Source organism: Polyodon spathula, chromosome 35 (genome assembly GCF_017654505.1).
Source record: "Polyodon spathula isolate WHYD16114869_AA chromosome 35, ASM1765450v1, whole genome shotgun sequence".
Taxonomy (NCBI): domain Eukaryota; kingdom Metazoa; phylum Chordata; class Actinopteri; order Acipenseriformes; family Polyodontidae; genus Polyodon; species Polyodon spathula.
Genome location: NC_054568.1, coordinates 1,324,453 through 1,352,220, shown reverse-complemented (window position 1 = coordinate 1,352,220; position 27,768 = coordinate 1,324,453). Strand labels below are relative to the sequence as shown.

At 51.4% G+C, this 27,768-nt stretch overlaps 1 protein-coding gene across 1 annotated transcript; it reads right to left on the bottom strand.

The window, feature by feature from the left end:
* LOC121303911 (general transcription and DNA repair factor IIH helicase subunit XPD-like) lies at nucleotides 1-27,768 on the bottom strand. Its single transcript, XM_041234775.1, has 23 exons — nucleotides 27,416-27,768; nucleotides 17,075-17,174; nucleotides 14,365-14,442; nucleotides 13,520-13,582; nucleotides 12,345-12,458; nucleotides 11,896-12,012; nucleotides 11,176-11,292; nucleotides 10,218-10,341; nucleotides 9,988-10,084; nucleotides 9,665-9,798; nucleotides 7,974-8,142; nucleotides 6,915-7,033; nucleotides 5,729-5,798; nucleotides 5,425-5,494; nucleotides 4,732-4,833; nucleotides 4,394-4,457; nucleotides 3,951-4,072; nucleotides 2,295-2,387; nucleotides 1,989-2,061; nucleotides 1,752-1,822; nucleotides 881-1,024; nucleotides 630-773; nucleotides 1-279 (listed from the first exon to the last, which is right to left on the bottom strand). Exons 1-23 carry the CDS (start codon nucleotides 27,418-27,420, stop codon nucleotides 187-189), a joined length of 2,283 nt encoding a protein of 760 aa, XP_041090709.1. The 5' UTR covers nucleotides 27,421-27,768; the 3' UTR covers nucleotides 1-186.

The following is a 27,768-nucleotide window of genomic DNA, read 5'->3' as shown; positions in this document are numbered from 1 at the left end:
TATGAAAAAGCTTCTTTTATTATTTCACTTTACCATCAAATATAAACACATTAAATACAAACAAGTGTGCTTGAGTGACTGTGGGCCGAGCACTTTCTGTGTATTGTGTGTTGTGTAGATTGTGTTGTATTGTGTAGACTGTATTGTGTTGTGTAGATTGTACTGTATTGTGTAGAGACTGTGTTATTATATCTGGTGTGCGATCTGGGCGATCTTCTTTACCATCTCCTCAGACTGAAGCTGGTCCAGAGTGAGCAGAGACAGACCCAGCTGATCCTCCTAAAATCAGAGGAAACAGGAATCAAGTCATCACTGTATCCATCTCTACTGACCCATCATTAACCATCCATCTCTCCATCCATCTCAAGCTAGCCATCCAGCAATCAATCCATACAGCTCTATCCACCTCTACCCATCTCTCAGGGGGAGGCAGGTGAAGGTGTGGGAGAGGGGGGTGTGACAGAGGGGTACCTTGCGAAAGGGCTGAGCCATGTCTCTCAGGAAGTGCTTGGAGAGCTACACTGTCTCATTTATGTGCGAGAATGTGATCTCTTTAGAGAGGGTGTGTTTTTCAGAGGGAGTCGTGTGACAGAGGTGTGTGGGGAGGTGTACCGTGGGGGAAGGGGTACCTTGCGAAAGGGCTGAGCCATGTCTCTCAGGAAGTGCTTGGAGAGCTGCACTGTCTCGTCGATGGTCAGGTTCAGGCTGCTGTCAGTGATGTGCTCCTGGATCCAGCGAGGAAGCTTCCCTCTCTTGTCAGCACGAGCGTAACGCTGGGGGGGGGTGAGAGGAGGTGAGTTTTTAAAAGCAGGTTGAGAGTTTGTCGATTTAAGTACGCTGCATTGTGTGTGAGGCAGCCCTCTCCCCTCTCCCCTCTAACCTTGTCTGCGAAGATCATGAGCCCATAGTCAGTCTTGCCCCGGATCACCCTCCCCACACACTGGGCTGCGTGTCTCATGGCGTCGAAGGTCAGGAAGTCGTTCTCTCTGATCTGGAACTGATCCCGTAGGTACTCCAGACGAGCCTTGAGAGGGAGGAAGTGTGAGGGAGGTGTGAGAGGGAGGGAGGGGAGGGAGTGTGAGAGGGTGTGTGAGAGAGGGAGGGAGTGTGAGAGGGTGTGTGAGAGAGAGGGAGGGAGCGAGTGTGAGGGCACGTGTGAGAGAGAGAGGGAGGGGAGGGAGTGTGAGAGGGTGTGCGAGAGAGAGAGGGAGGATGTGTGAGAGAGGACACCCTCGGAGAGGACTGGGTTTATGAGATAGCAGGAGGGATAGTGAGTAGGTGTGAAAACTGTGGTGAGAGAGAGAGGGAGGGAGTGTGAGTGGGTGTATGAGAGAGAGAGGGAGGGAGTGTGGGAGGGTGTGTGAGAGAGGGAGGGAAGGGAGTGTGAGAGGGTGTGTGAGAGAGGGAGGGAAGGGAGTGTGAGACAGAGAGGGAGGAAGTGTGAGAGGGTGTGTGTGAGAGAGAGAGGGAGGGGAGGGAGTGTGAGGGCACGTGTGAGAGAGAGAGGGAGGGGAGGGAGTGTGAGGGCGCGTGTGAGAGAGAGAGGGAGGGGAAGGAGTGTGAGAAAGACAGAGGAGAAACAGGTGAGAGAGGGAGGGGATGATGACTGAGGGATGGTGAAAGAGAGAGACGGAGAGCGAGAGAAAGACACACAGAGAAAGGCTGAGACAGAGTGCAAGAGAGGGTGAGGGGAAAACAATAACGAAATAACAAGGGAATGAGGAAGTGCAGAGAGGGAGGAGTGCACTGACCTTGAGCAGGCGGCTCTGTGTGTACACGTAGGGGACTCCGAACATGATGACCGCCCGGCCGAAGTGATGAACTGAGAGACAGAGAGGCTCAATGAAAACAATCTGGACTGTTTAATGAGAAATGTGCTACTGCTTTAACGAGGTTGTATACATCATTATGAATCCCCATTGTAATCCCCATACCCCTTGCTCCCCAATTTACAAAAACATCGAATGAGAACACTGCTCCCCACTCACCGAAATCAATCCCCTCTGACACCTTGCCTCTGGCCACAGACAGCAGGATTGCACCCCGACCGTTTTCACAGGCCTGGAATGAGAAGCAGCATTCAGAGAAACCATCACTGCTCCCCAAACCCACCCTCCCTCCATCCCTCCCCTGCTTCCCAAACCCACCCTCCCTCCATCCCTCCCCTGCTTCCCAAACCCACCCTCCCCCTCCCTCCCCTGCTTCCCAAACCCACACTCCACTCCTCTCCTCCCAAACCATCCCTTCCCTGCTCCCCAAACAGACCCTCTCTCCCCTGCTCTCCTCTCTCTGACCTCCTGGTATTTCTCCAGTGCCATGCTGGTCTCTGCAGCATCCTGGGTCTCGATGAAGATCAGCTTGTTTCTCTGGATGTTCTCCAAGATCCCCTGCAGAAGCCACAAACACAGAATAACCATTAGAGAATCAAAATCACTGCACTGATACAGAGACCAGCCCTCACAGAGACTCACCCTCACAGAGGCTCATCCTCAGAGACACCCTCACAGAGACTCAACCTCAGAGACACCCTCACAGAGACCAGCCCTCACAGAGACTCACCCTCAGAGACACCCTCACAGAGACTCACCCTCAGAAAGACTCACCCTCAGAGACACCCTCACAGAGACTCACCCTCAGAGACACCCTCACAGAGACTCACCCTCAGAGACACCCTCACAGAAACCAACCCTCACAGAGACTCAACCTCAGAGACACCCTCACAGAACTCAACCCTCACCCTCAGAGACACCCTCACAGAGACCAACCCTCACAGAGACTCACCCTCAGAGACACCCTCACAGAGACTCACCCTCAGACACCCTCACAGAGACCAGCCCTCACAGAGACTCACCCTCACAGAAACCAACCCTCAAAGAGACTCACCCTCAGAGACACCCTCACAGAGACTCACCCTCAGAGACACCCTCACAGAGACCAACCCTCAGAGACATCCTCACAGAAACTAAACCTCACAGAGACTCACCCTCAGAGACACCCTCACAGAGACACCTTCACAGAGACTCACCCTCAGAGAGACACCCTCAGAGAGACTCATCCTCACAGAGATACCCTGAGGGAGACCACCCTCAGACTCACGGAGACCAATCCTCACAGAGACTCACCATCATAGACCAACCCTCACAGAGACTCACCCTGAGAGAGACCAACCCTCACAGAGACACCCTCAGAGACCAACCATCCTATACACAGAGCATAGTCTATTTGTACTCTCGTGATCAGCACGTCCGTTGATAGGTCCGAGTGACTTGTCACCCACTTCCCAGACCTAAGAAAGCTGGGTACAGTGACTGGACTTGACGATGATGGCCTGGGCTGGACTTGGGACGGTCTGGGCGACCTGTGAAAAATCCGACCTAACACCCTCTCTACGCCCAGCGACCCGAACCTGCGCTGGGACTGTAAGAACCCGCTGCCCAACCCGAACCCGCAACCAGCTGCAGCACACGTCGACTTCTTACCCGTGATCCACCCGAACCGTCTTCTTACCCACGATGTGACCCGAACCGTCTTCTTACCCGTGGGCTTTGGCACCGTCTTCTTACCCGTGACCCGAGCTGCTTTAATAAGACCGGCGACCCGACCCGAACCCGCAAGTGTTTGCATCGACTGCCTTGCTCATGTTCTCACATTCACATACAGATATATCTACCACTGTCCACAGACTGAGTTTACACAACAGGCTATACAGCGTGGTAGCTTTCTCTAGTGGTCTGGATATATTTTAACATTGTAACATATTAACTATCTCTACTTACTTTACTATAAAATACCTGTTTATTCCTTTCATGCCATCAGTTGAAAGAGAGCTACCCCTGTGCTTTCGCAGAGATGTACTGGTTATGTGGCTGTTGTTCACAAAAACATAGACAGTGTGTGGACAGCAGGGTGTCGCGCCCCCCAGCCCCTCGCCCCTCGCTCTCCAGTCTCACCTGCTCATACCAGGATGCCACGATGTTCTCCATGTACTGGTAGCTGGTAAAGAAAGCCACAATCCCATCGGGCACGACGGACGACATCTCCAGCAACAGGTTACCATAGTTACGGATCACAGCTGAGAGAAAGAGAAAAGACTGTGAAGACTGAAGAAGAATGGAGGGGAAGGGAAGAGGGCCCGCAAAATTTGCAAAAACATTAGTGTAGAGGTGTTCAGTAGCAGGGTGCAGTGTGTAGGGAGCAGGGTGCAGAGAGCAGGGTGCAGTGTGTAGACAGCAGGGTGCAGTGTGTAGGGAGCAGGGTTTAGCGTGTAGGGAGCAGGGTGCAGAGAGCAGGGTGCAGTGTGTAGACAGCAGGGTGCAGTGTGTAGGGAGCAGGGTTTAGCGTGTAGGGAGCAGGGTGCAAACAGCAGAGGTGTTCAGTAGCAGGACAGACTCACCTATATCTTCTCGAGTCTCGAACTTGGAGCTGATCGCAACCTGGTCATTCCCACGGCCAACGATCTGCACAGAGAGAGAGACAGCTGGCAGTTACACACTCAAACAGACACACACAGACACAACACAAAGACACACAGACAGACACCTGACTGCAATTTCTCCCTCCCTGCTCACACGCTGCAGTAACTCAAACACACTAAAACAGCAGCAGTGTCTCCCTCGCACAGACTGCTTCACTCCTCACAATCACTGCCATATAGCACTGACACACTACACCCCCTCCCTCCATCCCCTCAACCTCCTTCCCTCCTTCCAGCTCCACCCCCCTCCTCCTCACCAGTGGGCAGAGGCAGGACCGTGCAAGGGTCATGGTGAAGGATGCCATGGTAACGGGGCGGAAGTCCAGAATCTTGGGGTAGATATCCAGCGGAGACAATGTCTGAGAGACAGCGACAGATTCCAGTTATAGTGGCTGTGTAAGTAACAGAGTGAGAATTTCCCCCTCACTAATCACTGATGGAATCTGTAGCTCTGAGCTGCTCAAGGAAACCTTAAAAGGGTTCTTTCACTGAGCATCTCACTTACTCAGCGCACAGTGCCTTGACACTGCTAGACAGAGCCTTGACACAGGATGCATTGAGTAAGTGAGCCACTCAGAGCAGCTCAATAAAAGAACCGTTTAACATCTTGCTCATTCCCGGTCCCCCTGAACATCAACACCGTTTCGCATGTTTGTTGGTCCCCCTTACATGTTGTTGAAGCTGACACCCTGGGATCCTTCAAGAAGCTGCTTGATGAGATTTTGGGATCAATAAGCTACTAACAACCAAACGAGCAAGATGGGCCGAATGGCCTCCTCTCGTTTGTAAACTTTCTTATGTTCTTATGTTCTAACATATTAAGTGTTCTGAACATATTCCATCAATGATCGGAGAGAGGGGGAATTCTGGCTTGGAGCCGCTCAGTTACTTAACACAACACACATGAGCAAAGACAGTCAGTGAGGAGGGGGGTGGGGGGGTGGAGTTACCCCAGAAGTGATGATGACCGACTGGAAGCGCTCAAACACAGGCTTGATAGCAATGGAGGAGTCCATACAACTGAGAAGAGAGAGAAAGAGAGAGAGAGAGACACATTTAGTGAGGCAGCAATGAATTCTGACTTCTAAAATGCACCAGTGAAACCCCTGTTGAACATCCAACACTGCCAATCTCCCAATAGCAACGTAACCTGCCCCCTCCCTCCTCCAATCCCTCCCCTCCACAGCATTAACGAGGCTACTGATCTTCCAAAACAGAGTTCCTCCTGCCCCACCCCCCCTCTCCCTTTCTCACCTGAAGTGCAGGATGGGGTTGGCGAGGGAGGGGGTCCTGTCCTCAAAGGGTTCGATGATGATCGTGAAACCTGGGGGGGGTTAATAAAACAGGTGTAGTCAGGTGAGGGACAGGTGGAGGTGTAGTCAAGTGGAGGGGTAGTCAGATGAGAGACAGGTGGAGGTGTAGTCAAGGTGAGGTGTAGTCAGATGAGAGACAGGTGGAGGTGTAGTCAAGGTGAGGTGCAGTCAGATGAGAGACAGGTGGAGGTGTAGTCAAGGTGAGGTGCAGTCAGATGAGAGACAGGTGGAGGTGTAGTCAAGGTGAGGTGCAGTCAGATGAGAGACAGGTGGAGGTGTAGTCAAGGTGAGGTGTAGTCAGATGGGAGACAGGTGGAGGTGTAGTCAAGGTGAGGTGTAGTCAGATGAGAGACAGGTGGAGGTGTAGTCAAGGTGAGGTGCAGTCAGATGAGAGACAGGTGGAGGTGTAGTCAAGGTGAGGTGTAGTCAGATGAGAGACAGGTGGAGGTGTAGTCAAGGTGAGGTGCAGTCAGATGAGAGACAGGTGGAGGTGTAGTCAAGGTGAGGTGTAGTCAGATGAGAGACAGGTGGAGGTGTAGTCAAGGTGAGGTGCAGTCAGATGAGAGACAGGTGGAGGTGTAGTCAAGGTGAGGTGCAGTCAGATGAGAGACAGGTGGAGGTGTAGTCAAGGTGAGGTGCAGTCAGATGAGAGACAGGTGGAGGTGTAGTCAAGGTGAGGTGCAGTCAGATGAGAGACAGGTGGAGGTGTAGTCAAGGTGAGGTGCAGTCAGATGAGAGACAGGTGGAGGTGTAGTCAAGGTGAGGTGCAGTCAGATGAGAGACAGGTGGAGGTGTAGTCAAGGTGAGGTGCAGTCAGATGAGAGACAGGTGGAGGTGTAGTCAAGGTGAGGTGCAGTCAGATGAGAGACAGGTGGAGGTGTAGTCAAGGTGAGGTGCAGTCAGATGAGAGACAGGTGGAGGTGTAGTCAAGGTGAGGTGTAGTCAGATGAGAGACAGGTGGAGGTGTAGTCAAGGTGAGGTGTAGTCAGATGAGAGACAGGTGGAGGTGTAGTCAAGGTGAGGTGTAGTCAGATGGGAAACAGGTGGAAGTTTAGTCAAGGTGAGGTGTACTCGGGTGGGAGACAGGTGGAGGCTGAGTCAGGCGGGAGACAGGTGGTGGACGGTACCTTTGCTGTAGGTGCTGACCAGCGTGGCGAAGTTGGAGATGAGGGTGACGGCGGAGAAATCAGCAATATCAGCGATCTCTAGAGTGCGCAGGAGAGAACGCAGCCGCTCTGCACAGAACCTGAAAGTGAGAGTGACAGAGAGTGAGAGAGACACAGCAGAGATCTGGGTGGGGGATTGTTAACTGAGAGGCTTGCAGTCGATGCACACTTTCTGTTTCCGGGGGTGTCCTCCTCCCCCTCCGAGGGAGTGTTGAACTCTCCCCTCCCACGCTCCCCTCACAACTCTCCCCTCCCCTCCCACGCTCCCCTCGCAAGTCCCCTCCCCTCCCCCCACTCCCCTCCCCTAACAATGGCCTCTCCGAACGCCATCTACGTTTGTGAAAGAGTTTCCGATCTCCCCAACCCCCTCCCCCCCCCCCACATGCACTCTCCCCTCCCCTACGATTGCCTCCCGAACGCCATCTGACGTGTGAAAGAGGGGTTTCCGAGGGGTGTTGAGAGAGGGGAGGGGAGGGGGGTGTTGCCCCTCCCCTCCCCCTCCCCCCACACCCCTCCCCCACAACTCTCCCCTCCCCTCTCCCCCCACAACTCTAACCAACCCCCTCCCCCTCCCCCCCACACAACTCTCCCCTCCCCTCCCCTAGAGGGGGATGGCCTCTCCGAACGCCATCTACGTGTGAAAGAGTTTCCGATCTCCCCAAGATGCCACCTGTTCTCCCCCTCCCCCCCCACAACTCTCCCCTCCCCTCCCCTATTGTTTAACATGCCTCTCCGAACGCCATCTACGTGTGAAGAGAGTTTCCGCTCTCCTTCCCCTCCCCTCACAACTCTCCCCTCCCACGCTCCCCTCCTGTTCAGGGGAGGGGAGGGGAGGGGAGGGGGGAGAGGAAACCAATCCCCTCCCGGGGGAGGGGACGGGGGGGGAGTTTTCCGATACTCGTCCTAACGCTGGCCCTCTCCCGAACGCACAGGCTTACGGTCGAAAGCCCTACGAGGGCCTCTCCAAACGCCAGCCTCGTGTGAAGAGTTTCCGGGGAGGGGAGGGGAGGGGATTGCTACCGGAGAGGCTTGCGGTCGATGCACACTTTCTCAAAGGCGTCCTTGAGGAACTGCGGCGGGCTCTCCTGCACCACGTGCTGAACCCGGAGCCGAGCCTTCAGGTACTCGAGCAGCCGCTTCAGGAACCCAACGAAGTGCTCAGCAGAGCGAATACTGCCGGGGACCGCCTCTATACACAGAGGAGAGACAGAGAGACATGAACACACACTGCCGGGGACCGCCTCTATACACAGAGGAGAGGAGAGACATGAACACACACTGCCGGGGACCGCCTCTATACACAGAGGAGAGACATGAACACACACTGCCAGGGACTGCCTCTATACACAGACGAGAGGAGAGACATGAACACACACTGCCGGGGACCGCCTCTATACACAGAGGAGAGACATGAACACACACTGCCGGGGACCGCCTCTACACACAGAGGAGAGACATGAACACACACTGCCGGGGACTGCCTCTATACACAGACAGAGGAGAGACATGAACACACACTGCCGGGGGCCGCCTCTACACACAGAGGAGAGACATGAACACACACTGCCGGGGGCCGCCTCTACACACAGAGGAGAGACATGAACACACACTGCCGGGGACCGCCTCTACACACAGAGGAGAGACATGAACACACACTGCCGGGGGCCGCCTCTACACACAGAGGAGAGACATGAACACACACTGCCGGGGACCGCCTCTACACACAGAGGAGAGACATGAACACACACTGCCGGGGACCGCCTCTACACACAGAGGAGAGACATGAACACACACTGCCGGGGACCGCCTCTACACACAGAGGAGAGACATGAACACACACTGCCGGGGACCGCCTCTACACACAGAGGAGAGACATGAACACACACTGCCAGGGACCGCCTCTATACACAGACAGAGGAGAGACATGAACACACACTGCCGGGGGCCGCCTCTACACACAGAGGAGAGACATGAACACACACTGCCGGGGACCGCCTCTACACACAGAGGAGAGACATGAACACACACTGCCGGGGACCGCCTCTACACACAGAGGAGAGACATGAACACACACACACACAGATAGAGGGGTGCAGGAGGATCAGGCACTTAAGGAACTATAGTTTACGAAATGTATTGGGTTTTATATTGAGTAACTATTTGGGCTTTAAAGAAAGAAGACAATTTTGGTTTAATATTAATTACTGGAGCAGGAAGACAGACGGTAAGGAGGAAGCTCTGAAGTGCACCACATGGCAATTTAAAAAGGGGACCCTGTGTTTTCTTAGAGAACATTTTGGGGCTAAAATCTTCAAGACACACAATCTCCTTCCTTCCGTTAAATTTATGATGTTGTGGTTTCCTGAGGGGAACATCAAACAGGCTTTCTTGTTACAATCAAGGTAATAAAATGAAAGTGGACCCACCTGGTCAATGATATGATTGGTTAATAAGAATGTACGCCATTAAGAGAATGTCGTTTTCTGATTGGTTAAGAAATGGTATAACAATGCAAACAGGTGCTGTATCGAATCAAATGTCTTTGTTGAACTCTACAACGGAGTTCGGAATCGCAATCATTTATACTCACGGATGATGCACAGAGGAAAAAAGAACATTAACAAACGTGTTGTTTTAATTCCTTATTAATTCTACAAGGGCCTCCCCTGATGACTCAATACAGCTTCACACACACTGTGACTCTGCCTGACCTTGCAGGATCTCATCAGGCAGCACAGGATTGGACAGATACACGTCCGTTTCCCTGGCAACATTCGCCTCCTTCAGCCCCTCCACCAGTTGCCTGTACTCCTCCTGCAGCCGCGACGCGTCCGTCTCTTTGATCCTGAGAGAGAGAGAGAGTGAGAGTGAGCATCAAACAGGGAACAGCACCCTGCAGCCAGGCCCTGTCTATCTCCTTGATCCTGGAGAAGAGACAGACATCAGACAGAGAGTGAAACAGTGAACATAAAACAGAGAGCCCAGCCATCACACCCTTGTCTGCCTCCTCTGTGTGGGAGAGTGAGAGCCCTACCTCCTGATAGTGCTCTGCAGTGTCTCGATGTTGCTCTGGGTTCGATCTAGGGTCCTCCGGGTGATGTTCACACTCATGGAGTCGATGCAGACGTTATCTGAGGAGAAAAATAAATACTAACATTACCGAGAGAGGGAAAGAGAAAGGAGAGGGTGAGGGGAGCGGGAAGACAGAAAGTGGAGGGAAGGAAGGGGTGACGAGAGACAGAGGAAGAGAGAGAGAGCTGTTACCTATGTTGTGAGCCTCGTCGAACACCACCACAGATTTCTTGGCCAGCTCTTTAGAGACAAGGTCAGCGATCTTGGGGTCCAGCAGGTAGTGATAGCTGTACACCACGACGTTAGCATGGAGAATCTGAGCGGGGAGGGGGAGAGACGGAGAAGAGAGAGGGCGTTTGATGTTGTGCAGTTTGCTGATGATAACACTCAGTTTGACATAGCAGGTTTGTGTGGTTTGGTTTGCTGTGTCTGTGCAGCTACCAGCGACATCCTCACTGGTAACCAGTAGCAGCACCTACCCTGTGCTGGGACTGCTCTGTGAGCCACTGAGCACTACAGTGCGATTACAGGGAGCCACTGAGCACTGCAGTGCGATTACAGGGAGCTACTGAGCACTGCAGTGCGATTACAGGGAGCTACTGAGCACTGCAGTGCGATTACAGGGAGCCACTGAGCACTGCAGTGTCATTACAGGGAGCCACTGAGCACTGCAGAGCGATTACAGGGAGCTATTGAGCACTGCAGTGCGAATTCAGGGAGCCACTGAGCACTGCAGTGCGATTACAGGGAGCCACTGAGCACTGCAGTGTGATTACAGGGAGCCACTGAGCACTGTGATTACAGGGAGCCACTGAGCACTGTGATTATAGGGTGCCACTGAGCACTGTGATTATAGGGTGCCACTGAGCACTGCAGTGCGATTACAGGGAGCCACTGAGCACTGTGATTACAGGGAGCCACTGAGCACTGTGATTACAGGGTACCACTGAGCACTGTGATTATAGGGTGCCACTGAGCACTGCAGTGTGATTACAGGGAGCCACTGAGCACTTGCGGAGGGGTTAAACACAGCTGATCAGCACATCTCAGCACGCAGCACCCCTCTCATTTTACAAGGTAGTCCCCTCTCCCCTCTCCCTCTCCCCTCCTCCCCCCTCTCCCCTCTCCCTCTCCCTTCCCCTCCTCTCACAGAGTATCTGGCTAGGTAGTACGGGCACCAGCCCCTCCTCCTGCCGAAGCTCTTCAGATCGTCCAGGTTGTAGATCCCGGCGGGGAGGGGGACCTGCCGGCCCAAAGCATTGAACTCCTGGAGAGAAAGACAGAGAGAGGGAGAGTGAGAGGGGAATGAGAGATGAGACGAACCTGCAGGCCCACTACACCAAACTCCTGGAGAGAGAGCGATAGAGAGAGAAGGGAAGCGATAGAGAAGAGTACTGAGGGGGTGCTTGGGGGAGTGTTGAGTAAGGACTGGGACACTGTACACTGGAAGAGAGGACTGGGGGAGGTACAGATAGGTACAGACACTAGGGGAGAGGCAGGGGTACAGGCACTGGGAGAGAGGACTAGGGGAGGGACAGAGGCAGGGGTACAGACATGGAGCGAGGACTGGGGGAGGGACAGACGGGTACAGACACTGCGAGAGAGGACTGGAGAGAGCAGTGGAGGAGGGACAGAGGCAGGGGTACAAACACTGGGGGAGAGGAATGGGGGAGGTACAGACAGGGGTACAGACACTGGGGGAGAGGAGTGGGGCAGTAACTGGAGGAGTGACTGGGGGGTGTCGGGTACCGCAAGTGGAGTGACAGACACAGTTGGGGAGGGACAGAGACAGCGTGGGGTGGAGTGACAGGGGTACACTGGGAGAGAGGAATGGGGAGACACAGACAGGGGTACAGACAATGGGACTCACCTCATAGAAGCGGCAGGTCTGCACTGAGGGGTCGGACTGGCACTGAGCTCGGATATACGAGGCCGTCAGACTGTGACACTTTCCATCAACCTCCTTCCCAAACCGCAGGGAGCTCACCTGAGAGAAGAGAGCAGGGAGCAGGGTTCTTACCTCAGGGAGTGCAGTGTGTAGCGTGCAGTGTTTAGAGAGGTGGGTGTAGATAGAAGGGTGTAATGTGCAGGGTGCACAGTGTATGGAGCATGGTTCTCACCTCAGGGTGCAGTGTGCAGGGTGAGGCGTGTAGTGTGTAGGATGCAGTGTGTAGGGTGTGGTATAGTGTAGGGTACAATATGTAGTACAGTGTAGGGTACAGGGTGCAGGGTATAGTATAGTGTATAGTGTAGGGTGTTGCGTGTAGTGTGTAAAGCAGTAGAGTGAAGGGAGTAGGGTGTAGTGTTTTGGGTTCTCACCTCCGGATGCACACACAGGTTTTTCCTGGAGGACAGGGCCAGGGCCAGAAAGCTGTTCCGCTCCCCTGTCTCCTTCTCATAGAAATCAATGAGCCGCCGCAGCTCCTCCACCACCTGAGAGACAAGAGAAATCAATGAGCCTCCGCAGCTCCTCCACCACCTGAGACTGGAGAGAGAGAATAAGAGAAGAGAGAAGGGGAAGGGAAGGGAGGTGAGTGTTTGAGAAGGAGTAGAGGGGGAGGGAGAGGTCAGGGGGTGAGAGTGACAGTAGGATGGAGAGGTCAGGGGGTGAGAGTGACAGTGGGATAGAGAGGTCAGGGGGTGAGAGTGACAGTGGGATGGAGAGGTCAGGGGGTGAGTGTGACAGTGGGATGGAGAGGTCAGGGAGTGACAGTGGGATGGAGAGGTCAGGGGGTGACAATGGGATGGAGAGGTCAGGGGGTGAGAGTGACAGTGGGATGGAGAGGTCAGGGAGTGAGAGTGACAGTGGGATGGAGAGGTCAGGGGGTGAGTGACAGTGGGACAGACAGGGAAGGAAGGTGAGTGTTTGAGAAGGAGTAGAGGGGTGGAGAGGTCTGGGGGTGAGAGTGACAGTGAGATGGAGAGGTCAGGGGGTGAGAGTGACAGTAGGATGGAGAGGTCAGGGGGTGAGTGACAGTGGGATGGAGAGGTCAGGGAGTGAGAGTGACAGTGGGACAGAGAGGGAAGGAAGGTGAGTGTTTGAGAAGGAGTAGAGGGGTGGAGAGGTCTGGGGGTGAGAGTGACAGTGGGATGGAGAGGTCAGGGGGTGAGAGTGACAGTGGGATGGAGAGGTCAGGGGGTGAGTGTGACAGTGGGATGGAGAGGTCAGGGGGTGAGTGTGACAGTGGGATGGAGAGGTCAGGGGGTGTTTGAGTGACAGTGGGATGGAGAGGTCAGGGGGTGAGAGTGACAGTGGGATGGAGAGGTCAGGGGGTGAGAGTGACAGTAGGATGGAGAGGTCAAGGGGTGAGTGTGACAGTGGGATGGAGAGGTCAGGGAGTGAGAGTGACAGTGGGATGGAGAGGTCAGGGGGTTAGAGTGACAGTAGGATGGAGAGGTCAGGGAGTGAGAGTGACAGTGGGATGGAGAGGTCAGGGGGTTAGAGTGACAGTAGGATGGAGAGGTCAGGGGGTGTGAGTCACAGTGTGACTAACCTTCTCTATCTCAGGGACGGTTCGGGAGCAGTAGATCAGCTTGGTCACTTCCAGAGGGAATGCCTGCGGTGGGGTGAGGGGAGAGGAGAGGAGAGGGACAGACTTTTACTGTCAGTAATAGTTCTACACCCATTCCTGTGGGGCAAATAATAATAATAATAATAATAATAATAATAATAATAATAATAACAACAACAACAACAATAATAGCAAGACCCATTCCAGCAGTCTGAGATGATGACAATGACAACAACAGAACTCCCATTGCAGAGTTGCATGAGCCGGTCCAGGTTTTCCACTCCTGGACTGTCTGCAATAGGAGGCTAATTTCCATCACTGTGCAGCGAGTGGATCTGTTCTGTATACTGAATGTGAACTAAAACAGGATTCTCAGGTATGACACTTTCTGTGTGATCACGTCAGTAGAGGTCAGTCCTTGCTTCTATTCCAGATAGCCTGCGTGGCGCTCTGTCAATGCAGGAGTCAGGGGTGCAGCAGGTGGGGTTTATGAGCCACACCTCTGACAGAATCTCACTCTCTGTAACACGATACACTCTGCAGGATCTCAGCTCACTCTACAGCTGTTACTCTGTCATCACTAGTTCATAAAGGAACACCCTTCTGTTAAACTGTTCTAATCCCCGACTTCTCTGACATCGAGGTGATTTCAACGTGTGCATCGTGAGGTTCACAGCAATACAATTCCCAAAATAACAAAGAGACAGTCAAGACTAACTTCTTAGTATTCTTCATCATTCCTACTGTAATACATTCCCCCAAAGGGGGCCAGGTGAATAATGTCTGGTTTATCTGAGCCACCTAAAAGAATATAATAGACCACTTACCCGTTGGTACGCAACAATGAGAGAGAGCAGAGAGACGGTCTTCCCTGTGCCAGAGGGCATCTCCAGAGCACCATGACCCTGAGGGAGAGAGAGACAGAGTGAGAGATAGAAAGAGAGAGATGGGAGGGGGAGGGAGAGCAGAGAGACGGTCTTCCCTGTGCCAGAGGGCATCTCCAGACCACCATGACCCCAAAGGAGAGAGACAGAGTGAGAGATTGAAAGAGAGAGATGGGAGGGGGAGGGAGAGCAGAGAGACAGTCTTCCCTGTGCCAGAGGGAATCTCCAGAGCACCATGACCCTGAGGGAGAGAGAGACAGAGTGAGGGAGAGAGAGGTGGAGAGATGGAGGGAGAGAGAGTGAGAGCGGGAGGACAGAGAGCAGAGAGATGGTCTTCCCTGTGCCTGAGGGCATCTCCAGAGCACCATGACCCTGAGGGAGAGAGAGAGAGTGAGAGGGGGAGGAGAGAGAGCAGAGAGATGGTCTTCCCTGTGCCTGAGGGCATCTCCAGAGCACCACAACCCTGAGGGAGGGAGAGGGAGGGAGAGAGAGAGAGAGAGAGTGAGAGGGGGAGGAGGGCATCTCCAGAGCACCATGACCCTGAGGGGGAGGGAGGGAGAGTGAGGGGGAGAACAAGAGAAATGGAGAGAGGGATAGGGGTAAGGGGGAGGGAGGGGAGAATGAGTGGAAAGGAGCGAGGGAGAGGAAGAGCAGGGAGGGATAGACAGAGAGATAGTGGGAGAGGGTTAGGGTAGAGAGGCAGGGACCGAGTACATACCAAGTACAATAGGGTAGAGGTAATCTAACAGTGGGTGTGTGAGTGAGGGAGAGAGGGAGAGGGAGACAGGGAGATAGGGAGAGGGACAGGGAGAGGGGGAGAGGGAGAGGGAGAGGGACAGAGAGAGAGAGAGGGAGAGAGAGAGAGGGAGAGGAAGAGAGGAGAGAGAGAGGGAGAGGGAGAGAGGGAGAGAGACAGGGAGAGGGGGAGAGAGAGCAGAAGATAGGGCCCCCTCTTCCCTCTCTCCTCTCCTCCCCTCTAGAGACTCTCTCTGTCCCTCTCCCCCTCTCTCCCTCTCTCCTGAGAGACAGATAGATATGTCTCCTCCTTTCAGACTCCCCCTCCCTCTCTCTGGAGAGAGCCCAGGGAGAGGGGAGAGGGAGAGAGACCTCTCTCCTCCCTCTCTGTCTCGCCTGTCCCTCTCCCTCTCTCTTGTCCTCTCATCCCCTCTCTGACAGGAGAGGTCCCTAATCTCCTCTCTCCCTCTCTCTGTCCCTATCTCCCTCCTCTCTGTCCCTCTCTCTCTCCTCTCCCTCTCCCCTAGAGGCTCCTCTCCCCCTCTCCCTCTCCCCCTAAGAGAGAGGGGAGGGAGGGAGAGAGGGAGAGAGAGAGAGGGAGAGAGAGAGGGAGAGAGAGGAGAGAGAGGGAGGGAGAGAGAGGGAGAGGGAGAGAGGAGGAGAGGGAGGGAGAGGAGGGAGAGGCCCTCTGTCCCCTCCCTCCCGCTCTCCCTCTCCCCTCTCCTCCTCTCTCCCTGTCCCTCTCCCTCTCTCTCGAAGACCCTCTCCCCCTCAGAGAGAAAGGGAGAGGGGGAGAAGGGAGAGTCCCTCCTCCCTGCTCCCTGGGAGGAGAGGGAGAGGGAGGGGGAGAGGGAGAGAGAGAGAGACAGGGGAGAGGGGGAGAGGGGGAGAGGGGAGAGGAGGGGAGAGGGAGGGTGGGGGATAGAAAGTGTGATGTTTTTGCACAAGAGCTCTTTATTGAATTATTCCTGTTCATATATTAACTAGTATTGATGTTCCGAATGCTTATATTGTACTTTGTAACTGCTTTGGCAAAACCACGAATGTTGTCATGTCAAAAAGGGCACCTTTAAATTTGAATTTGGAATTTGGCTTTGAGTTTGTCAGTAAATGTAACTCTGAACCCTAACTCTGGCACACCAGTGAATTCACACCTAACCCTAACTCTGGCACACCAGTGAATTCACACACTGATTTCCTGAATGTGGGAGCAGTTTGCCTGCTTGTTAGCTCCGTCACACCTTGAATTCCTGCACTGACAGACTGTAGTCACTGTGTCTCAGTGTCTCCCACAGTACCTGTGTGTTGTTTATTTAGTCCTGCTGTAGATTTGATTTGCTTCTCTAACAGTCTGACACGGCCCCTTCTTTGACCCTGTTCCTCTCTCCATCCCCTCATCCCGTTCCTCTCTCCATCCCCTCATCCCGTTCCTCTCTCCATCCCCTCATCCCGTTCTCTCTCATCCCCTCATCCCGTTCCTCTCTCCATCCCCTCATCCCGTTCCTCTCTCCCTCATCCCTTGTATCTCTCTCCATCCCCTCATCCCGTTCCTCTCTCCCTCATCCCTTGTATCTCTCTCCATCCCCTCATCCCGTTCCTCTCTCCATCCCCTCATCCCGTTCCTCTCTCCATCCCCTCATCCCGTTCCTCTCTCCCTCATCCCTTGTATCTCTCTCCATCCCCTCATCCTGTTCCTCTCTCCCTCATTCCTTGTTTCTCTCTCCATCCCCTCATCCTGTTCCTCTCTCCGTCTCCCCTTGTATCTCTCCACTCCCTCATTCCCTAGTTTCTCTCTGTCCACAACCCCTCAACCCTCATTTCTCTCTCTCCACCCCCTCATCCCTTGTTTCTCTCTCTATCCCCTCATCCATCTCTCCACAACCCCTCATCCCTTGTTTCCCTCAATCCCCAGCCCTACCTTGGCATCCAGTGTCCTCTTGAGCTCCAGCATGTAGGAGTACTGCTCGGGGTAGATGTAGTCATAGGGGAAGTAGACCAGAAGCCCGTCGATATTCAGCCTGCAGGAAACACAGTACAGCCACTTACAATACAGCAATGACACAACACAGCACAACACTGGCACTTACAGCACCTTACCTGCAATACAGAACAGCACCTAACATGCAATAGAGAACAGCACCTTACACTACAGCACCTAACATGCAATACAGCACAGCACCTTCAATACAGCACAGCAACTTCCACTACAGCACCTTCAATACAGCACAGCAACTTCCACTACAGCACCTTCAATACAGCACAGCAACTTCCACTACAGCACCTTCAATACAGCACAGCAACTTCCACTACAGCACCTTCAATACAGCACAGCAACTTCCACTACAGCACCTTCAATACAGCACAGCAACTTCCACTACAGCACCTTCAATACAGCACAGCAACTTCCACTACAGCACCTTCAATACAGCACAGCAACTTCCACTACAGCACCTTCAATACAGCACAGCAACTTCCACTACAGCACCTTCAATACAGCACAGCAACTTCCACTACAGCACCTTCAATACAGCACAGCAACTTCCACTACAGCACCTTCAATACAGCACAGCAACTTCCACTACAGCACCTTCAATACAGCACAGCAACTTCCACTACAGCACCTTCAATACAGCACAGCAACTTCCACTACAGCACCTTCAATACAGCACAGCAACTTCCACTACAGCACCTTCAATACAGCACAGCAACTTCCACTACAGCACCTTCAATACAGCACAGCAACTTCCACTACAGCACCTTCAATACAGCACAGCAACTTCCACTACAGCACCTTCAATACAGCACAGCAACTTCCACTACAGCACCTTCAATACAGCACAGCAACTTCCACTACAGCACCTTCAATACAGCACAGCAACTTCCACTACAGCACCTTCAATACAGCACAGCAACTTCCACTACAGCACCTTCAATACAGCACAGCAACTTCCACTACAGCACCTTCTACAGCACAGCACTTCCACTACAGCACCTTCAATACAGCACAGCAACTTCCACTACAGCACCTTCAATACAGCACAGCAACTTCCACTACAGCACCTTCAATACAGCACAGCAACTTCCACTACAGCACCTTCAATACAGCACAGCAACTTCCACTACAGCACCTTCAATACAGCACAGCAACTTCCACTACAGCACCTTCAATACAGCACAGCAACTTCCACTACAGCACCTTCAATACAGCACAGCAACTTCCACTACAGCACCTTCAATACAGCACAGCAACTTCCACTACAGCACCTTCAATACAGCACAGCAACTTCCACTACAGCACCTTCAATACAGCACAGCAACTTCCACTACAGCACCTTCAATACAGCACAGCAACTTCCACTACAGCACCTTCAATACAGCACAGCAACTTCCACTACAGCACCTTCAATACAGCACAGCAACTTCCACTACAGCACCTTCAATACAGCACAGCAACTTCCACTACAGCACCTTCAATACAGCACAGCAACTTCCACTACAGCACCTTCAATACAGCACAGCAACTTCCACTACAGCACCTTCAATACAGCACAGCAACTTCCACTACAGCACCTTCAATACAGCACAGCAACTTCCACTACAGCACCTTCAATACAGCACAGCAACTTCCACTACAGCACCTTCAATACAGCACAGCAACTTCCACTACAGCACCTTCAATACAGCACAGCAACTTCCACTACAGCACCTTCAATACAGCACAGCAACTTCCACTACAGCACCTTCAATACAGCACAGCAACTTCCACTACAGCACCTTCAATACAGCACAGCAACTTCCACTACAGCACCTTCAATACAGCACAGCAACTTCCACTACAGCACCTTCAATACAGCACAGCAACTTCCACTACAGCACCTTCAATACAGCACAGCAACTTCCACTACAGCACCTTCAATACAGCACAGCAACTTCCACTACAGCACCTTCAATACAGCACAGCAACTTCCACTACAGCACCTTCAATACAGCACAGCAACTTCCACTACAGCACCTTCAATACAGCACAGCAACTTCCACTACAGCACCTTCAATACAGCACAGCAACTTCCACTACAGCACCTTCAATACAGCACAGCAACTTCCACTACAGCACCTTCAATACAGCACAGCAACTTCCACTACAGCACCTTCAATACAGCACAGCAACTTCCACTACAGCACCTTCAATACAGCACAGCAACTTCCACTACAGCACCTTCAATACAGCACAGCAACTTCCACTACAGCACCTTCAATACAGCACAGCAACTTCCACTACAGCACCTTCAATACAGCACAGCAACTTCCACTACAGCACCTTCAATACAGCACAGCAACTTCCACTACAGCACCTTCAATACAGCACAGCAACTTCCACTACAGCACCTTCAATACAGCACAGCAACTTCCACTACAGCACCTTCAATACAGCACAGCAACTTCCACTACAGCACCTTCAATACAGCACAGCAACTTCCACTACAGCACCTTCAATACAGCACAGCAACTTCCACTACAGCACCTTCAATACAGCACAGCAACTTCCACTACAGCACCTTCAATACAGCACAGCAACTTCCACTACAGCACCTTCAATACAGCACAGCAACTTCCACTACAGCACCTTCAATACAGCACAGCAACTTCCACTACAGCACCTTCAATACAGCACAGCAACTTCCACTACAGCACCTTCAATACAGCACAGCAACTTCCACTACAGCACCTTCAATACAGCACAGCAACTTCCACTACAGCACCTTCAATACAGCACAGCAACTTCCACTACAGCACCTTCAATACAGCACAGCAACTTCCACTACAGCACCTTCAATACAGCACAGCAACTTCCACTACAGCACCTTCAATACAGCACAGCAACTTCCACTACAGCACCTTCAATACAGCACAGCAACTTCCACTACAGCACCTTCAATACAGCACAGCAACTTCCACTACAGCACCTTCAATACAGCACAGCAACTTCCACTACAGCACCTTCAATACAGCACAGCAACTTCCACTACAGCACCTTCAATACAGCACAGCAACTTCCACTACAGCACCTTCAATACAGCACAGCAACTTCCACTACAGCACCTTCAATACAGCACAGCAACTTCCACTACAGCACCTTCAATACAGCACAGCAACTTCCACTACAGCACCTTCAATACAGCACAGCAACTTCCACTACAGCACCTTCAATACAGCACAGCAACTTCCACTACAGCACCTTCAATACAGCACAGCAACTTCCACTACAGCACCTTCAATACAGCACAGCAACTTCCACTACAGCACCTTCAATACAGCACAGCAACTTCCACTACAGCACCTTCAATACAGCACAGCAACTTCCACTACAGCACCTTCAATACAGCACAGCAACTTCCACTACAGCACCTTCAATACAGCACAGCAACTTCCACTACAGCACCTTCAATACAGCACAGCAACTTCCACTACAGCACCTTCAATACAGCACAGCAACTTCCACTACAGCACCTTCAATACAGCACAGCAACTTCCACTACAGCACCTTCAATACAGCACAGCAACTTCCACTACAGCACCTTCAATACAGCACAGCAACTTCCACTACAGCACCTTCAATACAGCACAGCAACTTCCACTACAGCACCTTCAATACAGCACAGCAACTTCCACTACAGCACCTTCAATACAGCACAGCAACTTCCACTACAGCACCTTCAATACAGCACAGCAACTTCCACTACAGCACCTTCAATACAGCACAGCAACTTCCACTACAGCACCTTCAATACAGCACAGCAACTTCCACTACAGCACCTTCAATACAGCACAGCAACTTCCACTACAGCACCTTCAATACAGCACAGCAACTTCCACTACAGCACCTTCAATACAGCACAGCAACTTCCACTACAGCACCTTCAATACAGCACAGCAACTTCCACTACAGCACCTTCAATACAGCACAGCAACTTCCACTACAGCACCTTCAATACAGCACAGCAACTTCCACTACAGCACCTTCAATACAGCACAGCAACTTCCACTACAGCACCTTCAATACAGCACAGCAACTTCCACTACAGCACCTTCAATACAGCACAGCAACTTCCACTACAGCACCTTCAATACAGCACAGCAACTTCCACTACAGCACCTTCAATACAGCACAGCAACTTCCACTACAGCACCTTCAATACAGCACAGCAACTTCCACTACAGCACCTTCAATACAGCACAGCAACTTCCACTACAGCACCTTCAATACAGCACAGCAACTTCCACTACAGCACCTTCAATACAGCACAGCAACTTCCACTACAGCACCTTCAATACAGCACAGCAACTTCCACTACAGCACCTTCAATACAGCACAGCAACTTCCACTACAGCACCTTCAATACAGCACAGCAACTTCCACTACAGCACCTTCAATACAGCACAGCAACTTCCACTACAGCACCTTCAATACAGCACAGCAACTTCCACTACAGCACCTTCAATACAGCACAGCAACTTCCACTACAGCACCTTCAATACAGCACAGCAACTTCCACTACAGCACCTTCAATACAGCACAGCAACTTCCACTACAGCACCTTCAATACAGCACAGCAACTTCCACTACAGCACCTTCAATACAGCACAGCAACTTCCACTACAGCACCTTCAATACAGCACAGCAACTTCCACTACAGCACCTTCAATACAGCACAGCAACTTCCACTACAGCACCTTCAATACAGCACAGCAACTTCCACTACAGCACCTTCAATACAGCACAGCAACTTCCACTACAGCACCTTCAATACAGCACAGCAACTTCCACTACAGCACCTTCAATACAGCACAGCAACTTCCACTACAGCACCTTCAATACAGCACAGCAACTTCCACTACAGCACCTTCAATACAGCACAGCAACTTCCACTACAGCACCTTCAATACAGCACAGCAACTTCCACTACAGCACCTTCAATACAGCACAGCAACTTCCACTACAGCACCTTCAATACAGCACAGCAACTTCCACTACAGCACCTTCAATACAGCACAGCAACTTCCACTACAGCACCTTCAATACAGCACAGCAACTTCCACTACAGCACCTTCAATACAGCACAGCAACTTCCACTACAGCACCTTCAATACAGCACAGCAACTTCCACTACAGCACCTTCAATACAGCACAGCAACTTCCACTACAGCACCTTCAATACAGCACAGCAACTTCCACTACAGCACCTTCAATACAGCACAGCAACTTCCACTACAGCACCTTCAATACAGCACAGCAACTTCCACTACAGCACCTTCAATACAGCACAGCAACTTCCACTACAGCACCTTCAATACAGCACAGCAACTTCCACTACAGCACCTTCAATACAGCACAGCAACTTCCACTACAGCACCTTCAATACAGCACAGCAACTTCCACTACAGCACCTTCAATACAGCACAGCAACTTCCACTACAGCACCTTCAATACAGCACAGCAACTTCCACTACAGCACCTTCAATACAGCACAGCAACTTCCACTACAGCACCTTCAATACAGCACAGCAACTTCCACTACAGCACCTTCAATACAGCACAGCAACTTCCACTACAGCACCTTCAATACAGCACAGCAACTTCCACTACAGCACCTTCAATACAGCACAGCAACTTCCACTACAGCACCTTCAATACAGCACAGCAACTTCCACTACAGCACCTTCAATACAGCACAGCAACTTCCACTACAGCACCTTCAATACAGCACAGCAACTTCCACTACAGCACCTTCAATACAGCACAGCAACTTCCACTACAGCACCTTCAATACAGCACAGCAACTTCCACTACAGCACCTTCAATACAGCACAGCAACTTCCACTACAGCACCTTCAATACAGCACAGCAACTTCCACTACAGCACCTTCAATACAGCACAGCAACTTCCACTACAGCACCTTCAATACAGCACAGCAACTTCCACTACAGCACCTTCAATACAGCACAGCAACTTCCACTACAGCACCTTCAATACAGCACAGCAACTTCCACTACAGCACCTTCAATACAGCACAGCAACTTCCACTACAGCACCTTCAATACAGCACAGCAACTTCCACTACAGCACCTTCAATACAGCACAGCAACTTCCACTACAGCACCTTCAATACAGCACAGCAACTTCCACTACAGCACCTTCAATACAGCACAGCAACTTCCACTACAGCACCTTCAATACAGCACAGCAACTTCCACTACAGCACCTTCAATACAGCACAGCAACTTCCACTACAGCACCTTCAATACAGCACAGCAACTTCCACTACAGCACCTTCAATACAGCACAGCAACTTCCACTACAGCACCTTCAATACAGCACAGCAACTTCCACTACAGCACCTTCAATACAGCACAGCAACTTCCACTACAGCACCTTCAATACAGCACAGCAACTTCCACTACAGCACCTTCAATACAGCACAGCAACTTCCACTACAGCACCTTCAATACAGCACAGCAACTTCCACTACAGCACCTTCAATACAGCACAGCAACTTCCACTACAGCACCTTCAATACAGCACAGCAACTTCCACTACAGCACCTTCAATACAGCACAGCAACTTCCACTACAGCACCTTCAATACAGCACAGCAACTTCCACTACAGCACCTTCAATACAGCACAGCAACTTCCACTACAGCACCTTCAATACAGCACAGCAACTTCCACTACAGCACCTTCAATACAGCACAGCAACTTCCACTACAGCACCTTCAATACAGCACAGCAACTTCCACTACAGCACCTTCAATACAGCACAGCAACTTCCACTACAGCACCTTCAATACAGCACAGCAACTTCCACTACAGCACCTTCAATACAGCACAGCAACTTCCACTACAGCACCTTCAATACAGCACAGCAACTTCCACTACAGCACCTTCAATACAGCACAGCAACTTCCACTACAGCACCTTCAATACAGCACAGCAACTTCCACTACAGCACCTTCAATACAGCACAGCAACTTCCACTACAGCACCTTCAATACAGCACAGCAACTTCCACTACAGCACCTTCAATACAGCACAGCAACTTCCACTACAGCACCTTCAATACAGCACAGCAACTTCCACTACAGCACCTTCAATACAGCACAGCAACTTCCACTACAGCACCTTCAATACAGCACAGCAACTTCCACTACAGCACCTTCAATACAGCACAGCAACTTCCACTACAGCACCTTCAATACAGCACAGCAACTTCCACTACAGCACCTTCAATACAGCACAGCAACTTCCACTACAGCACCTTCAATACAGCACAGCAACTTCCACTACAGCACCTTCAATACAGCACAGCAACTTCCACTACAGCACCTTCAATACAGCACAGCAACTTCCACTACAGCACCTTCAATACAGCACAGCAACTTCCACTACAGCACCTTCAATACAGCACAGCAACTTCCACTACAGCACCTTCAATACAGCACAGCAACTTCCACTACAGCACCTTCAATACAGCACAGCAACTTCCACTACAGCACCTTCAATACAGCACAGCAACTTCCACTACAGCACCTTCAATACAGCACAGCAACTTCCACTACAGCACCTTCAATACAGCACAGCAACTTCCACTACAGCACCTTCAATACAGCACAGCAACTTCCACTACAGCACCTTCAATACAGCACAGCAACTTCCACTACAGCACCTTCAATACAGCACAGCAACTTCCACTACAGCACCTTCAATACAGCACAGCAACTTCCACTACAGCACCTTCAATACAGCACAGCAACTTCCACTACAGCACCTTCAATACAGCACAGCAACTTCCACTACAGCACCTTCAATACAGCACAGCAACTTCCACTACAGCACCTTCAATACAGCACAGCAACTTCCACTACAGCACCTTCAATACAGCACAGCAACTTCCACTACAGCACCTTCAATACAGCACAGCAACTTCCACTACAGCACCTTCAATACAGCACAGCAACTTCCACTACAGCACCTTCAATACAGCACAGCAACTTCCACTACAGCACCTTCAATACAGCACAGCAACTTCCACTACAGCACCTTCAATACAGCACAGCAACTTCCACTACAGCACCTTCAATACAGCACAGCAACTTCCACTACAGCACCTTCAATACAGCACAGCAACTTCCACTACAGCACCTTCAATACAGCACAGCAACTTCCACTACAGCACCTTCAATACAGCACAGCAACTTCCACTACAGCACCTTCAATACAGCACAGCAACTTCCACTACAGCACCTTCAATACAGCACAGCAACTTCCACTACAGCACCTTCAATACAGCACAGCAACTTCCACTACAGCACCTTCAATACAGCACAGCAACTTCCACTACAGCACCTTCAATACAGCACAGCAACTTCCACTACAGCACCTTCAATACAGCACAGCAACTTCCACTACAGCACCTTCAATACAGCACAGCAACTTCCACTACAGCACCTTCAATACAGCACAGCAACTTCCACTACAGCACCTTCAATACAGCACAGCAACTTCCACTACAGCACCTTCAATACAGCACAGCAACTTCCACTACAGCACCTTCAATACAGCACAGCAACTTCCACTACAGCACCTTCAATACAGCACAGCAACTTCCACTACAGCACCTTCAATACAGCACAGCAACTTCCACTACAGCACCTTCAATACAGCACAGCAACTTCCACTACAGCACCTTCAATACAGCACAGCAACTTCCACTACAGCACCTTCAATACAGCACAGCAACTTCCACTACAGCACCTTCAATACAGCACAGCAACTTCCACTACAGCACCTTCAATACAGCACAGCAACTTCCACTACAGCACCTTCAATACAGCACAGCAACTTCCACTACAGCACCTTCAATACAGCACAGCAACTTCCACTACAGCACCTTCAATACAGCACAGCAACTTCCACTACAGCACCTTCAATACAGCACAGCAACTTCCACTACAGCACCTTCAATACAGCACAGCAACTTCCACTACAGCACCTTCAATACAGCACAGCAACTTCCACTACAGCACCTTCAATACACAGCAACTTCCACTACAGCACCTTCAATACAGCACAGCAACTTCCACTACAGCACCTTCAATACAGCACAGCAACTTCCACTACAGCACCTTCAATACAGCACAGCAACTTCCACTACAGCACCTTCAATACAGCACAGCAACTTCCACTACAGCACCTTCAATACAGCACAGCAACTTCCACTACAGCACCTTCAATACAGCACAGCAACTTCCACTACAGCACCTTCAATACAGCACAGCAACTTCCACTACAGCACCTTCAATACAGCACAGCAACTTCCACTACAGCACCTTCAATACAGCACAGCAACTTCCACTACAGCACCTTCAATACAGCACAGCAACTTCCACTACAGCACCTTCAATACAGCACAGCAACTTCCACTACAGCACCTTCAATACAGCACAGCAACTTCCACTACAGCACCTTCAATACAGCACAGCAACTTCCACTACAGCACCTTCAATACAGCACAGCAACTTCCACTACAGCACCTTCAATACAGCACAGCAACTTCCACTACAGCACCTTCAATACAGCACAGCAACTTCCACTACAGCACCTTCAATACAGCACAGCAACTTCCACTACAGCACCTTCAATACAGCACAGCAACTTCCACTACAGCACCTTCAATACAGCACAGCAACTTCCACTACAGCACCTTCAATACAGCACAGCAACTTCCACTACAGCACCTGCAATCACATACAGCACAGCAACTTCCACTACAGCACCTTCAATACAGCACAGCAACTTCCACTACCCTTCCGCTACCCTGCAGCGAACGGGGTCTCAGCACCTTCAATACCGCGCTACAGCACAGCAACTTCCCCTGCAGCGAACGGGGTCTCGGCGCTACCCTGCAGCGAACGGGGTCTCGGCGCTACCCTGCAGCGAACGGGGTCTCGGCGCTACGCTTGCGCTGCTCTGCTGGTCTGCATGCTTGCGGGTGATGTGCTTTTGAATCTGCAGAAAATGTACACGTACTGTAATCTACTACCAGCTCATTACACTTCAGAAACTCATAGCCCTGCGTGCTGCAGACACACTGCACTACCCAGATTCAACCCATTCGCGTCTCTTCCTAAACAACCCGGTTCTGTTTTTAATGCACTTCTTGCGTAACACATTCAATGCAAAAGCCAGCATTTCAACATACTTCATTATTGGAGAGCCTTGTACGTGATCTTGACTTTATCATACAATCGTATTCACAGAAAGTAACTCGAGTAATCATTAAACGAGCCCGCTCTTCCGCCCCAAACTCCTGTAGGATTGTTATTATTCACATGCCAGCCCGATCACCGCGCAGCCTCACTTCTGCGCTGTAGAACCCGCCCTGTCCGCATCCCATTGGCTCTCGTACCCGAAGAGCTGAAACGCGAAGCTCTGAATGGATCTCCAATGTGTCGGTTTATTGAGGCCTCGCACGCGTGTCCGTGCTCTCTGCTGCTCGACCTGAGAGTTGCAACCTGAGCAGATGGTTCCTCTGAGTTCTGCAGTAATTCCTTT